At 38.7% G+C, this 16,123-nt stretch overlaps 2 protein-coding genes across 8 annotated transcripts in view; one reads left to right on the top strand and one right to left on the bottom strand.

The window, feature by feature from the left end:
- Positions 1–4: 4 nt before the first annotated feature.
- stn1 (STN1 subunit of CST complex) lies at positions 5–13,005 on the bottom strand. Of its 4 annotated transcripts, none has more exons than XM_088917576.1 (10): positions 12,344–13,005; positions 10,634–10,788; positions 9,523–9,618; positions 8,202–8,279; positions 6,508–6,681; positions 5,087–5,216; positions 4,134–4,302; positions 2,436–2,558; positions 1,817–1,889; positions 5–1,249 (listed from the first exon to the last, which is right to left on the bottom strand). In XM_088917576.1, exons 1-10 carry the CDS (start codon positions 13,003–13,005, stop codon positions 1,092–1,094), a joined length of 1,818 nt encoding a protein of 605 aa, XP_088773702.1. In that variant the 3' UTR covers positions 5–1,091. The 4 variants fall into 4 exon arrangements, with proteins under 4 accessions (XP_088773702.1, XP_088773703.1, XP_088773705.1 ...); XM_088917577.1 differs by having other exon boundaries at positions 6,508–6,678; XM_088917579.1 differs by lacking the exon at positions 12,344–13,005 and adding an exon at positions 11,562–11,632.
- The window catches only part of slka (STE20-like kinase a), a 41,669-nt gene continuing 37,782 nt past the window's right edge, over positions 12,237–16,123 (top strand). For all 4 annotated transcript variants that reach the window (XM_088917575.1, XM_088917573.1, XM_088917572.1 and 1 more), the window contains exon 1: positions 12,237–13,466. In XM_088917575.1, the coding sequence (XP_088773701.1) occupies positions 13,317–13,466 (150 nt within the window). In that variant the 5' untranslated portion in view covers positions 12,237–13,316. The remainder of the gene's footprint in view (positions 13,467–16,123) is intronic.

The following is a 16,123-nucleotide window of genomic DNA, read 5'->3' as shown; positions in this document are numbered from 1 at the left end:
ACAATTTAAATTCTGGATGGAATGTTTAATAAATGATTGTATAGAACATAACGGGAATTAATTAAATTTAGGTCAGTCTTGCTGACAAATCAGAGCTGGGTACATTTTGGGATTAATTTTGTAAAGTGATCAATTTAGCTATTTTAAAAATAGTATTAAAATAGTACTATTTTACAAATATTAAATATTATTTCTCCATTTCAACTTAAATATAAAATCGCGACTTTTACAAATATTTTCTGTCAATTTATTATTAAAAATATTTAAGTACCTTTTCCTTTTTCAAAGCCATCAAGACAAAAATACATGGAAAACCGATAAAGATCACATAATATTAGTTATTTTATCCTCTTTCTAACCGCTTTATCTAGATTACATTTTATTACATCATAAGGTAAGCATAAAATATAATGTAACTTGAAAATACAAAATAATTTATACAAATAAGCATATTAAAAAATTAAACAAAAAAATCTATCCACCAAGATCGACGCTCTTTTCCAGAGCCCAAACGTAAAATTCGCTGTCAAGCAGCGCCATCTAGCGTCCCAAACCCTTAGAAACCTGCTTCCTGTTGCAGGCTACGTTTAACGTAGTTTATGCACTGTTAACGCATTGGATGCACTGATTTCACTTAAATGAATGACCAAGCTTTGGCTTTCCCTCGATTAACAATAATAATTTATACTCCATGTGTTATTTGTATTTTGCACAAGTGATGCCATTATTTGAAAAGCAACAGGTTTAAAGTGCAGAACAACTCTGTCACAGTAATCTGTCTAACAACCTATGGATCTTCTACAGATAGTCTTTACTTTCAGGAGTGGTACTGCATGATGCAATAAACAGAAACAAGACATAAATCACTGGAGTCATGAAGTGGGACATGCCCTGTTTCAGACTCTGCTGCCTTTGTGCTAGTTTGACTTACATCTCCACTGGACCATTCCCAGTCTCTTATTCTTTGTACCTTGGCCATGGTTGTCAACAGGATACAGATTTGAAAAAAGCTCATTAAAGGTTCCTCTATGTAACGGAGAACACTCCTGTCTGACCATCGCCCACACAGATTCATGAGGGGTGGTGTCCTGTCAGAGGGCTGTATAGTGGCTGTCCGTGGTGCTGATTATATCACTGTTGCACTCCAGTGCGCTCAGGACCAGGCGCATGGCAGCCTCGCTGATATTGCGGCTATAGCTCTGCCTCACACAGGACAGGATATGCAGGAAATGGCAGCCCTTTTCTGCATCTGGGAAACAAACAACAGTAAGTTTTTCCAAGTCCTAAAATTGTGAAGTACTTAGGATCTTTTAAGTTTGCATCCTGAACTACGGGCATGTTCTCTGTCCTGTGCTCGACGCACATTAAGAAAGGAAATACTATTTCAATGAATGTAGGATATATTTCTGAATTAATGCATATTAAAATAAATGCGTACAAAAAAATACTGAACTATAACATTATTTTGAATTCTTCTGTACGTGCTAAAACCCTGTTGTTTTTGTTTATAACAGTACACCGAGCACGTTATCTTCCAGAATTACTATAAAGACAAGCACAACTGTGCCATCTCGTGGTTTGACTAGATAGTACAACATTCACCTCTGATTTTATAGTACGTATGCCATAGATAAAGCAATCCTCACTGAGACCAGTACACTGGCACGTAATCATGGGAAACGTTGCAGAAAAGGTGAATGTCATTACTCAACCGGAAAACTATTAGCAATAGTAATTAGCAATGATAGATATAATTGTTCACTACTTCCAAATCTTTCATGTTCTAACATTTTACGACTTTTCTCAAAAGACTCACATTTCTCTCGCCTAGAGTCCTCACAGATAATTTCTTTGGTCACCCTGTGTAGATCCTTATCCTGCTCAGTTACCTATTGGCAAATTAAAAACACACTGATTACAGCATCTATTATAATGATAAAATGTACTACAGTATATGGCAAACCTATTCTTTTACTTTATATCAATACCTATAACTGACTGATGATTTATACAACACAAAGTAAAAGAGTTCCATTTTATGGATAACAGTCTTTATCATACAACATGAACGTCATTTGCAACACTTCTTAAACTTGGCCAGTGTAAAATGTGAGTTAGCATACATTAATATAGCGCCTTTCATCATAACTAAAGCCAATTTCAAATTTATTTTAAAATTAGTTAAAAATATGGAAATACAAAAATTCACACTAGCAGAAAAAGAACAGCAAAAAAAAACACATCTAGGCTCTAAATTTAGAAGGTGAAATTTAAAGTAGTAGTCTCAGAAATCCATAACTTGCCAATGAGATTGCTTTAATCCTGTGAAGGCCTTTTTGACCAGCCCATATTCAGTGATCATTTCTGCAGACCAAGGAATTCTTACACCCTGGGACAGTGGAAATACCTTGTACAGAGAACACAGAAGTGCTCACCTGGTAGACCTCCTCTTGAGAACCAGCTTTCCGGAACAACAGCCCTTCTTCCTGCAGAACCTGAATGGCCTCTCTGAACACACTGTGTATTTGTTTTGAGGTTGACAGGGATCTGGCAGCTTGCTAAATCCAAGAAACATAACAAATAACAAGAAATGACAGATACCAAGCCAATTTCTTTTCACCTTTCTGAACCAATGTTCAGAAAAGACACTGGTAAAAGGTGAGCTTCACAAGGTAAATAATGTATCAGTTCATCCATCTTTGCACATTCATCCTTTACAGGCATTAAAACTGGAATTCTGAAGGTGATTGTGACTGACCCCTACGTTAAAGTTAAATTCCTAAGTTAGTGAAAAAATAAAACACAATAATAATAAAACAAAAAAACACATGGAAACAATTCTTACTCAAAAAGCTTACAGGGCAATTAAAATGGTAATCAAAACTCACAGACCTTAGTTTTATTAATTAACACAACTAATCTTTATAGAGCAGATCTGCAGAAACATGAAATTCCTACAGCCATAAGAAAGAATGTGGATTAATCAAATCTTTTTTTTTCTATGAAAATTCAATCAAATATCACAGACTTCAACATTTAACTCAAGGGAAAGATGTTTCATCTTATACTCCCCAAGCCTCTCTTTTGTTTTTCTGTTTGTTTGCCAACAGCTTTTCTTTTTGCCTTACAGCATACAAGGCCTGATTTTAATTAGGCACAAGTTTCTATGCTGTTTCCGGCATTTTAGTACTTGGTCCTGCTTATTGGAAGAATATCTCTAATAGTTAGCAGATGTGACAGCCAAGGGCAGTGAACCCTGTAGGTGGTAGTGGGCTGAAAGCTTTGAGAACTGCAGCACTGGAGAAACGATAGTGTTATGAGAGTCCCAGCAGGTCAGCAGAGGTTAGTCCCCTCAGCTACAAGCTCACGTAGGATTTCTTTCCAAAGGGCGATTGGAAATAGCTTTAAACCAAACATAACACCCAGAACAATGCCTGCCCTGTTGCTCTATCCACACTAATACAGTTTCTGTAAGAAAAAAAGGCCTATGACTTAACCTGGGAACTACTCCACCGCTGTCCCCGAGCTACCATTCAGATTTCAAACAGCCAAACATGAAAAGATCACAAAGACTCTGCCATTAGTTCTCTTGCTGAAGAACGTATGGCCAACCTTGATATACTGTTGAGGATTAAAACCTGCTTACCCATTACCCATAAAAGGACACATTTTTTTCCAAATATGAAAGAACACAGTACAGTGAATATATTTAAACATTTTAGTCTATATTCACAAAGCATTTCCAACAAGCATAAGAGTTTGTTACATTTTAGTTTCTGAAGGCACAAAATCACCACATAAGCTGTGAAATAAATGTAGAATGACTTATGTGTAAACTGCGCAACCTCTGGAACATAAAACAAATGAACAGTGGCTTACAGAACTTTAACTTCCATTTGCATTAAATTGCTTTTTATAAAACAGCACCAGTAATTACAATTTGATGTAGAACCCATTTTTAAAGTAGGACCTTACATGTTATTCACTCTTATTCCAAGCTGTTTTCACAACAACAATTCAAGGAAATACTAGTAAAAGTCTACTTTGAAACAGAGATACTGTAATAGGTAGATTTCCCACACACCCCTGCTAACTATCACCGTTTAAGAAAACAAGTAGCTCCAGCTGCTCACCTGCTGATCTGGGCCATTCTGAAGAGCGTGGCTAGCTAGTGACACGAGTGAATTCACTGTCTCCAGGTCGCTGGGGTGGAAGCTCTGGACAGCTTCCTTTCTCAGGAAGTCTTTCAGGCTTAAGCACACCTGTCCAAGCAGGCTGGGAAGTGACGTGACCCCCTCCAAACTGCAGAGAAACATCAAGTAACAACAGCAACCCAATCCAGTCAGAGCAGCAACCTTATGAAGAACATCCACATGGGACACCAATTATGTGTTACATTTGACAAAGTACATGTTTCACATTCACCCTCTTTATTTTCTCCTCAAATCTGCAATTGGTTGCTGGCAAGGAAGACAACTTGCATGCCACAAGAATACATGTGCAAAAATATATACTGATGAAAAAAATTCCCACAGTTGAGAGCAGAGATAACATCAAATTAAGGAAAATGTGACATAAATCAGACTCAAACTATTGATATGTGCATATCAGGATTCTGAGCCTAACTTCTGAACAAATGTCTTTATTAAGCCAACTGGAAGCCCGACTGTATTCATTCTAATACTCTTGTTGTTCTTTTCAACCCTTATTAACTGGGTCACTAAAGATGGAAGCCCTGACAGCATTTGCTTTTATTACAATGGCAACATTGGAGTATTCAAGAGTCTAGAGATGGGATATCCCATTGATCTTAAGATGTATAAAATACATGTGGATATGTGTCTTGCTTTATGCGCCCAATGCACTGTATGTTCAAGGGTTAGAAAACTGATAGTTGATATATGTTTATTATTTTAATAAAATAACCTTGTTCCTTGTTTTATCAGTGGAGGCCAAAGTAAAGGCATGATATTCTTAGACCCAATGTCCTTAGAACAACATTAGTAAAGCACATAAAAATGTAATTTTTTTGTTTGTTTTTGATTTTCTTAAAGAGGATATATGACACAGACACATTGCTACTTACTCACAGTCACTTGATCTCTCCTGCAGACCGTGGGGCACTTGGAAGGGTTTGTCATAGAACCTCCGATAGAGCTGGGGAACTTCCATCATCCGAGAGATCTGCACTGCCAGCACTGGGTCTTCCACTTTATCTGGAGAACCAATGTTTAAATTACTCTAATATCTTTCAAGTTACAAGACAGGGAAAAAATGTATTATTCTTCAACTTGTCTGATCACTACATTCCTGTATTACTCAAGGAAGAAACTTTTTTTCACACTGCAAAGCAGAACAGAAGTGTACAGCACCTGTCAAAGAATAAGCAAAGCTGAACAGGTGCTCCACACTGTCTTGTAAGTGTCTGAACAGAAACAATTGGCATACAATGAGAAGAAGTCCCCCTTAATCACACCTATCCCAGAAAGCTTTACATTCAAGAACATTCAGCGACTACTGGTCACTGCTATTTGGTGCTTCTAGCATAAGCTGAACTCTTAACCACACAATGAAAAATCACAAGAAAAAAAGTTCAACCTTGATCAGATACCAGTAAAAAAATAATACAAAAACAGAAAAATCACTGATTCCGCATTAGTAGGTATAAATCTATTATGGATACTGTATATAAGAAATTCAGCGAATTAAATGCAGATCATATGGCCTTGTTTCTCTGCAAATCTTAAGTTGTGAAGTTGTGTCCCTCACATAATGTAGAGACTGTGTTTCTTCCCAAGTCACTATTATAATGACATTTGCTGATCCAGTGGAAAATGTGCTTCACTCTTTCATGCCGGTGGTAAATACCAGCAGATGTTCCAAAATGAAAGTTCATGTTAGAAGAGTATTCTCTGAATTTCTCTGTTTCATCATCTGTGTTTCTTTACACAGTTTAAACTATAAGCTTGTGTGAAGAAATCATTTACCTTTGAGCTGAGTTTTTGAAGATAAGGGTGGGAGTATGAATTCTGCATTGGAAACAATACGTGGTACATGACTGAAGTGTGACATGCTTTTGATCAACTGTTCAGATGATTTAAATAACTATTTTCTCTTACCAGTTATTAAGCAAAAAATATTTTTTCCCTGTTGCCTTCTTAGATGTTTCTGAAAATGTAATTTTACCAATGGAAAAAAAATCCCCAATACCCATGTACATTTGATAGAATTAAAGAATCTGTGAAATAAAATAAAACGCTGAAAGTGTCATTGGAAGCAAAAGCTCTTAGTTTGAAATGCAGTAAAAATAACAGAAAGCCTATGTGCAAGCTACTATATGACATCTGTGTTCTACCTACAATACACAGTAACACACTGCAAAGAGCAAGTGTACCTGTAATTACTGGGCAATGCATTTGAAACACATACAAATGTAATACATAAAGAAACTGACAGAAGAGAAAACCTGCAATGTACCTAAAATATCAAGGTACAATTTTCTCTTACAGTAGACGGAGGCGCTGATTTCCCTCTGCTGTCTGGAAGTCTTGACAGGGCCTCTGACCCTCAGAAGGTCTCCAATCTCCAGATGGGAGCTTCTCCGCTGGGCCAGCTGCAGTTTCTGGAACTGTTCTGCCAGGTTAAACCCCCCCAGTGTGGGACCTTGTGGCTTGGCTACTGCTGGAGGCAAACCAGAGAACACAAAATCCCTCAGGACCCCTGATTCTCAGTGCATGGCAGCAGGTTTAAGAGCCCTGTCATGTGTAAATCTGTTGCTTATGTATGAGGGGCTCCCGAAGTTGAGGCCACAGAAATACAGTACATACAAGAATCAATGTTTTATTTTCATGGCAGTCCCAGAACACCATTAAATATAATTCACAAACACAGTAACACAGTAACTAACAAATTCAAAATGAAACAGTTTCACTTTCTTGGCAATTGCTTGTTTCACTTTTGTTTTCATTTGCTAGTTACTGTGTCATAGTCACATTGAGGAGGTGGTACAGAATCACACATGGGTCACACAAAACAACACATAGACACTGGTCACTTACAAAGCATGGCTCATTAAAACTTTTTATACTCCGCTACCAAGTTGGCAGCTTATTCTCAGAGAAAGGTTACATCTCCTATCAATTCACCTCATCCTGAAACATTAATGGAAACACAGGATATAGGATTTCTAGTGCTAACATAACAGATTTAAACCTGCAAACATGATCAGTTGACATCAGATTTCATTTACTTAGCTCCTTTAATTCTCAGACCATTTCATATAGTTAAAAGGTTAATTTTAGTTTCTAAAAAGGGCTTTTCCTTTAAAGCCTCAACCACAAAACTCAGCCAGGCCTATTGTCCAGTAGCTGATTTACTACTGCACAGAAATTTTCTGAGAAAATAAACAAAGTGGGGGAAAAAGAAAAAAAACCAACGAAATGAACATTTCTAGGTTATCCAGCTAGACAAGAGGGGCTGTGTATAGTATGAAGCTGAATTTTATTTTACAGTATTTCAGTAAGAACTTCCCCCAGGTTCTTTTTACTCTTCGAAACACAGGTTTCAATTAAAAATTAAAGCAATCTGACTACTAATACCTTCTCATATACACTCCACTCTATTATCTGATCTAACAGAATATAGTAACCACTTATAGCACATAATCTGCTCTTCTTTCAGACCAGACATGTAGCTAAAATACCCTTTCTAATCTAGAATGAGGATGGTGGACCATAATTCAGCACAAGATAATAAGTACTGTATGCAAGTCTAAGATTCTTATTGCTAGGTTTAAATTTCTCTTTGTTACAGATGAGTGATCTTCGACTCAGACATTAGGGGAAAACTATTAATGGACCACTTGCAGTCTTTCAAATAATAATAAATATTATTAATATAATTTGGCTGGTAATTATCTACCAAGGAGGTGATAATTTTAATTTAACAATTTTAAGCCATCCTGAATTGTACTGTTCTGTACTTAAGTCTGTGAAAATGTGGAAAGATAAATTGTAAAAAAAAAAACGTGAATATGCTTAAACTCATATATTGCCGATATAATGTAAGGCAGGTATTTTCTGAAAACAAACAAGCACATTACTGGTTTAATTTGTATTTCTGCTTCGGATAGTATACCTGATATGAATGTTACACACAACAGAATACACATTTTAGTTTAATGAAAATGGACAAAAACTTACATTTAAGAGCTTCAGAATCCTCTTTCCATTGCTCATCCTTCCAGCAGAGACAGTTAATGACCCCAGTGCCATCATCCACTACAATTCAGGACAAAGACCAAAGTCAGCCTCCCTTTCGCACACTTAGACTGAACTCTAAAGTCAGGATAGACCCATACTTGGGAATTATGAAATAATTGTCACTCATCCTGTTATTCTTCACACTGTTTTCAATCTGGCACCTCACTGCAGCACACATGGTGTGTTAACTTGGCAATAAATTAGGTTAACAATAGGAAAATATTGTTATTAAAAATAACTAACCAAAGGTTTATTGATATGAAGGCTAAGGTAACTTGGAACAGCTGTGCTAGCTCTTCAAGATGTGGAAATTAAAGAACCCTTTTGTTCTCAATCACTTATTGTTATTACCACTTGTTTCTTACCGAATCACACAGGTCCCTCTCCAGACCTGGACTGAAAAAGGTTTACAGAATTCCATCAGAAGTAAAGACAGGAGACTAGCGATTAAAACTTTGATTTCTGCTTTCATGTTTTGGCCTGCTGACTCATCACTTTACAGGAAATTACACAGAACACGCACTCAGTGCTTCAGACAAACTTTTTTACCTAGAGCCTCTTACTCCTGGATTAAAAATTACAGCTGTCAAATACATCATCTGGGGAGCACTTTCATTCATTTGTTGCACTTGTGCCTGGTTTTGATACAGGAAGGTCTTACCTATACTAGTGATCCCCAACCATTCCAGCTGAGCTCTTAACCTCTTTAGATTTTTATTAAACTTTTTCTTCAGTCAAAAATACTCTCCTTCAAGTGTACCATTTTCAACAACTTCACAACTTTCAACCTCTCTTCAACGTGCTTGCTGTTATTTCAGACACAGGTAGGAATGACACATGAGCCTTCTGCAGAGGTCTAGTTAGTTACATTGCAGGTAACACACACAAATAAAGGCAGTTCTGAAACTGCAACTGACAGAGAGTTGACACCAATTACAAATCCAATATGACCTTTTAAGAGCAAAAGCAAGTGTACAGACATTGTCCCGTTGAAAAATTCTGTGATTAAGAGCTTGGCTGGAGTAAAAACCAGAAGACACAATGTTCCTCCAGGACCATGGTTGGGAACCACTGGCCTATACTGTAATTACACAGAAATTCAGAGCAACAGTAAAAGGAAAAAAAAACATATTGAATTAATTTGACTTCTGTTGCATGAGTATTATTAAAGGAGTCCTAAGATGGCTACAGTACCATGCTATATTTTTTGACAGTACCATGCCATTTCTTAGCCTGGGACAAAAAGCCTATCGTTCCTTACCTCCATAGCAGAAGAAGTCCTCTCGCTCTCTTTTATACACCACAGTTCCTAAAACATCCACTTTGCAAATTGGGTGTGAGCAGTAGAAAAATATACCTGTGAAGTCCAAAAAGACAAATTGATTTTTAAATAAAAAGTCTCAATTTGAATCAAGCTTGACAGAGATTGATTATTTTGGCAAAAAAATCCAATTTAAAACAGTACTGTAGTGACAGTATCATCTGTCTGCCTACAATAAAATGTCTGTGTCTTACCTTGCCTTATTGTTCATAAATGTATTGTTAAAAATACATTTTAAACCAGAATTGATTCTTAAGATTAAAGATTGCAATGTAATGAAAACTAAAATCACTGCATACAAAATGTCAAAACCTTATTTTATAGATAGAAAGGCACTTTGCTTTTTAAATAATACTTTATTGATGTTCTGTAGAGGTTTCCTTCTGAAACGCTTTTCCACAGCTACAACAAAAATAGACCTAGCTTAACAATCATTGCTGAACAACTGTATCCATATAACAGGAAAGATAGAAATAGATAGGTATAATAGATATGAGAAATGTTTAGCAAGGGTGTTTAAATAATGCAGAATACATCTGAACTGTTCCTATATTTTCTTTGGTTTCTTGAAGAAAGGACACGTTTGTGACAAACCCTGCAAATTCTCAGTTCTGTTGATGAAAATGCACCAAAAGCTATATTTAAGTATGATGGACTGCAGTGCCATGTATAAGCTTGCCAACAATTATGGAGTACCGCAGAGGAGGAGGAGTGGAGCTCCTTGAACTATAGAGTATTTATGATTCCCATCTCAGACACTCAAAGTGCCTGGTGATTTGTGCTTATTTTCCCTCATGCTCACATGTTTTGGTGGAAAGAGGGAAACCTGAAAGCAAATACATTCTATTAACTAGGAAAGCAAGTACGTGAAATTTAAATTTGTAAGCCCTGCTGAATGAAGCAAAGTTCTTACCTATATATTTAAGCCCCCCTGATTCAGCAATGTCAATTTAAAGTGTTAATCAAGCTGACCGCTGGAGACCCCATTTCACTATTATTATGAACAGTACTGCAAGTCAACTCTTTAATACTGGAAAAAGAAATACAGTACCTGGGACCTGACAGGACTCCTTCATTTGCAAGATGTCTCTGATGTACAGTCTGGCAAACGTAGAGAAGATGGGATCTAGACCCCAGAGGAGAGAAGGGGGCTCCTCCTCAGAGCTTCCTTTCTCTCTCTGCATCAGATGGCCCTTCAGATTCATGCTGCAAAAACACAGAACACAAAACTAAACTTCTATAGGTAAAAGCTTTTGACTAGGAAAAGGATATGTTTATTTATGGGCTGTGTAATATTTGTCATAAATGTTGTAATATGTAAGCTTTTTTTCCAATCGCCTTTTATTCTCTTGTCTTTGAAAGAAATACAAAAAACAAAAATCCATTTTTTTGCTATAATGCTATAATAACTTGCACTACAAACACCAGTTTAGTACGCAGGCAGCAGTCTGGAAGGAAGATTCTTACACAATCCTGGCAATGCAGTGTTCCTACTGTCAGGCCTTGGTAAAATACAGTTGAAACCTAAAGATGTTCCTTAAAAAAGAACTGTCATAAAGACGAAAAAATCCACGCACTTTAATCTCACCGGTTTGCAAGGCGTATGCAATGTTATTTCACCAGCGTCATAGATTGCATGTGCTCCAAATGTGTTTAACATTCTTAAACACGCACATATGACTTGTAAATAAGTACATGAATTAAAAATGACTGACATACAGGGGTCAACTATGTACCCCAAGTTAATACAAAAAGCAGGTACTTATTCCTCAGACTGAAAATACTGACAGGCGTTCAATTTCAAACGTTGAAGAGAACCAAGATCTCGCCCAGACGACTGTATTCAAATCAACAAAAACGAATCGGTGCGATCTTTATTGCACTCAGATGTCTAGAAATACCTTTACATAAAACTACGTTACTAACCATCAACTCTTGCTTTCGGAGTTAACGAGTATTCTAAGGAATGATAAATCTACCTTTTATTGTACACTGTGAAATCCAAGCCATCACTTCTCAGTGTTGCTTTAGTTTAAATCAACAGGCATGCGCAAGCGGAGAGTGGCCAACCAACGTCATTCCCTGGGTTGACAAGCCCTCAGCCTAATCTTCCTGTTGTTGTATTTTGCTGTAGCCTGTTTTATTTTACTCTTTGTTCATATTAGAAAAAAATAATGCATAAACATTGTAGTATAAACGCTAAAGGGTTAATCGTGCTTTAAGTGTGTTGCGATATATACATACAGAATGTGTGTGCATATATGAACTACAAATTTGCATTCCTTTGCATGTTGTCCCTACATTTGAAAGAACAGGGGAAAGGTATTTGTTTATCCATTCATCAATTTGACATACATTTATTTTACACGATAGAAACAGGAGTACAGCACTTGCTAATTTTCTAGCAAGGTATATTGTACTATGTTGTATAAAGAAGTATTTGAAGTTTCATTCCCTTTTTTAAAAAGAGTTTCACTGATTCGAAAAATAATGTTAATGTTGCTTTAGAAACTAGATGACAATAATTAAAATATCAACCAAAATGACTGTTTAAATGACTGAACGACTCGGATCAAGTCATTCAAGACAAGGAGCTGCAAATGGTTAACAAGGTTGCCGTGCGCGTTCCCGAGTAACGTGTGGTCTTAATAAGAGGAGGAGAAGAGGGGAAGCTGAGGACTGCGCGGCCGCCCCTCCCCGCCTGGTTGATCAGATTTAAACTTTTTTTTAAATAAATGAATGTCCATGGCTTTTGTCTCACAATTCAGACGGCGAGCTGTACGTTTTGAGATTGTTACACGGCGGTAGAGGGCCTGGGTGATGCACAGCCTTCTCCATTAGCTGGTGGTGAAAGAAGGTACAAAGACAGACACCCCTCCTCTGGAGAAGAGGAGAGCCGTGGCCGGCAGGCGTGGAGCTGTGGCGTCGCAGCACGGCTGCGCGAGCCCGAGAGCGCGCCTCTCCGCCGAGCCCGAGCGACCAGCGGAGCTGAACTTGTTGTCTCAGGAGAGCGAGCGAGCGAGAGAGAGGAAACACCGCGGCGGAGCTGCCGATTCTGTGGGTGCGATTTTGAAATACACCGTCCGGTGAGAGCTGGGAGAGGAACGCGATCGCCGCTCCGGAGTTAAAGTCACCTGGGAACTTTGTTTGCCCCAGCCTGAAGGGGTCGAAATCACGCGAGCGGCTCTCGGGTTGGGTTTGGGCCGGAGCGTTTCCTTGTGTGGAGTCGGAGGGGCAGCAGCCGCTCCCCCGCCCGCCTGCCTGCCTGCCTTTGACAGCCAGAGCCAGGGTAGCGCCGACCGCGGACTCCAGATCTCTTACCGCTTTATTAATCGTTTGGGGAACTTGCGAAACGGGGGGGAAGGATAGTTTGAGCTGTAACGAAGAAGGGGAGTCTGTTATCATCGCATTTAATTTCGCCATCCGTAGTTCAAAACCGACGTCCTTTTGCCTTCTAGGGTTTTATTAAAATGAACATTTCCATTCGGGATTTCTGTTATCATTGTTGTGGATGATTGCGTTTTGAAGTGGACGGATCAATCGTCCGAAGTGATGCGCTGAAGAAAAGCCTTTTCGGATGTAGTCACACGAAAATGGTATTATTACTAGTTCAATACATTTGCCAATATACTGCTTCGGTTGAGTAATTTACACGTAAAACCCCGTTTCAGTGAATAAGTCTGGGCTGCGGGCTTACGTTCTAGCGAGAGGACCGTGAAGAAGGGCACAAGAAAATGTCGTTTTTTAACTTTCGTAAGATTTTTAAACTTGGGACGGATAAGAAGAAGAAACAGTACGAGCACGTCCACAGGGATGTGAATCCGGAGGAAGTGTGGGAGATCGTGGGAGAGCTGGGAGACGGAGCCTTCGGGAAAGTGTACAAGGTAATTGAGATTTTCTTTTCTAAAAAAAAACAGGTTTCTCCGTCTGGAGCTGGGAGCCGCGATCACGTCTTGGTTGCAGTTGTGAAGAAAAAGGGATCAGATTCTCGGAACTGGTTGACCTTTAACTGCGCTGCGTGTCCAGTGTCCATACTTTTCAAACCTGTCTCGCTTGTCCCTTTTCATTTAGCGGCGTTAACACGAAAACACGTTGAAATAATCGTTTTGGTCTTTGTTGTGTGCGACCATCCCCCCCCCCCTCAGCGCGCAAGAGAGGCCGTTCCAACTGCTGGGTTTTATTTTAAAGATCTTCTGACTCCGATTCTTGTTGTTTAATGTATCTTCTTAAGCACTAGCTATATCTAAAAAAAATCCGTCCCCAATCTTAGGCTGCTGTGAGCAGACATTGCCTAGCTATGTGGCTACTCAGGCTTGTTGGAGTTTCAGATTTATGTACTGTGGTCAAATGAAGACGTGCCCTGATGGCATCTTGAACGCCCTGTGAAACGCAATGATTTTCCACGGACAGGTTTTCCCCTTACAGTACGCCTTGAGAATGAATAACTTTTGTATTGGAGTTTTTCGTGCTCCGGGTGCAGTAACCCCAGGGTCTGGGCCGTACCCGGTGTCCGTTCGGAAAGTTTCACACGGTGGGCAACGCGGGCGCCGTGAAAGTGCTACTTCAGTAAAAGTGATGCATGTTTTCTGCAACGACAGTCAGAATCGCGAGTCCTGCCTCTAACCGCGGTTAAGCGTGGTAAGTATTGAAGCACCGCTTAACTAAACATAAGTACGCATTCTTCTAATTTTAATCACAAGTGACTAACAATTAGTCTAGCTTACCAGTAGACGTTTTTGTGCTCTAACCGCAGTCAGACCTGCTCATCGTTCATTGAGTAGTAGGATTCTGTTAACACTTTCTAAATCATGGTTAACAGTTTTTCACTCCATGATGTGCAGCCCAGTAATTAAGTTTGCTGCCCCTTCTCTTCCCTTATACGGTTCTGACTCGAGGTGGTTCGATGCTGTTATAAATTTATTTTTGATCACGATGCACTGCAGTACCTCATATAGCAGCATTAGTATCAAGCATCAGTAAATAAGGTGTTCATTGACGTACAGCACTTGTTTGCATTTGTTTCCGTCTGCTGGAATGTGTTGCTTCGGTTTGTAATAATTATTCAGCATATAAGGAGCAAATCTTTATAAAAAAAATATGGGCAGTTGTATTCCTTTCAACTTTTTTTTCCTGGCTTGTTGTATTAATGCAAATCGTTAAAAAATGTTAAACTTTTCCTAAATTAACAGTTCTTTTCTTTGTCACGCAATCGTGTTTTATCATCTGCTCTTTAACTTTCCACCTGATAAGACTGATTTCCTTTGGGCCCTGCATCAGTGCTGCAGTATTTTACAAACCCCTTTTAAATTGTGCGTTTCTATTGGTGTGACTCGGCCTCGCACCTGTGTCAATGCAATGTTACCCAGAGCTGCTCTTGCACATTTGTGCTCTGGTATAAACCTGATTGAAACTGGGAGAAATGTTTGTCTCCCAGTGGGGAGGGAAATTCTGCATGGTAAAAGTATATTGTTTGTTCTGAAAATAATTTAATCCTAAAGAACTTTAGTTCTGCATTTCACGAGAATTGTCTGACACAGGGTTATCATTTGTGAGCTTGAGAAGTTATTGGTTGGATGTTATCTAGTCTGCAATGCTAAACATGTTGTGCCTTTTATTTTTGTTCTAAACCTCATTGCCATTTGCTCAAGACTATCTTTGAGTTAGGTATTTAACAGCTATTGCCGGAGGACGACGTGGGTTTGTGAAAGTGGCTGGAGATGTTAGACAACAGTGTTGAGAATGCAGTGCAGATCATAATGCAGAATTACCTGTTGAATGGGATAGCCTTGCTTAAAAAATCACAAGGTTGTGAAAGGTGAGCAGAAAAATTGATCAGTACCCAAAATGTGTAGTCTTGGAAAAGTGGGATGAGAGTTTTGGACTTTGTTAAATACTGTGTGATCCTTTTAAGGAAGGTGTCTTTTTAATGGTTTGGATTTTTAAAGCATTTTGTATCAGTGGTGGTGGTGCTATGCACAATTTTCAGTTGCTTATGTGCATGTGGGAGCACAGCATGGTCATCATGTTTACCATAGAAATTCACTCTGGCAGACCTGCTGAAACAGAGATTGCCCAGGTTTCTTGATCACTTTGTGCCACATAGTAGCACGCAAATGTATCTCAGATGCTTGAGTGTGAGTCTGAACAACAGTGTTTGCTTCTAGGAGGTTACATGTTGAAAATGTTGAGATGTAATGGAAATAAAGTACACTTTGGAGCTCAGTATAACTTACGAAAAGTTGAAGGAGTGTCATGGTTTTACACGGTTTAATTTCAAGGTTAGACCAAGTTTACAACATGCTGGTTTCCCTCTAAATTCTGAAACTGACATCCCACTCACCCCTCTTAGTAAGTGTACCTTCTGCTACACTAGCTTTGCTGTGCCATGGAATATGAATAAAAAGTCAAGAATCTGCACCCAGCAAAATGTCTTGAGGTTTTATTTTTTGAAAATTACCATGGTATGTTTGGCTTACCACACAGCAGTGTGCACTGTCAGTGTGATTAAGATACCTCTTTAGATGTGCTGGTTGTTGCCTGG

This window comes from Atractosteus spatula, chromosome 5, assembly GCF_055471065.1.
Source record: "Atractosteus spatula isolate fAtrSpa1 chromosome 5, fAtrSpa1.hap1, whole genome shotgun sequence".
Lineage (NCBI taxonomy): Eukaryota > Metazoa > Chordata > Actinopteri > Semionotiformes > Lepisosteidae > Atractosteus > Atractosteus spatula.
Note: the sequence above shows the minus strand (reverse complement) of the source record. Positions and strands in the feature narration are given on the sequence as shown.

Bases quoted from the DNA above. Each gene is read 5' to 3' on its own strand.
- stn1 (XM_088917576.1), bottom strand. From the start codon at position 13,005: ATGGCGAAATTAAATGCGATGATAACAGACTCCCCTTCTTCGTTACAG. The intron at 10,789-12,343 runs GTGAGACAAAAG...GTGTTTTTGCAG, and splicing joins TACAGCTCGCCGTCTGAATT to CATGAATCTGAAGGGCCATC. The intron at 1,250-1,816 runs GTGAGTCTTTTG...TTTGTTTCCCAG, and splicing joins GGACTCTAGGCGAGAGAAAT to ATGCAGAAAAGGGCTGCCAT.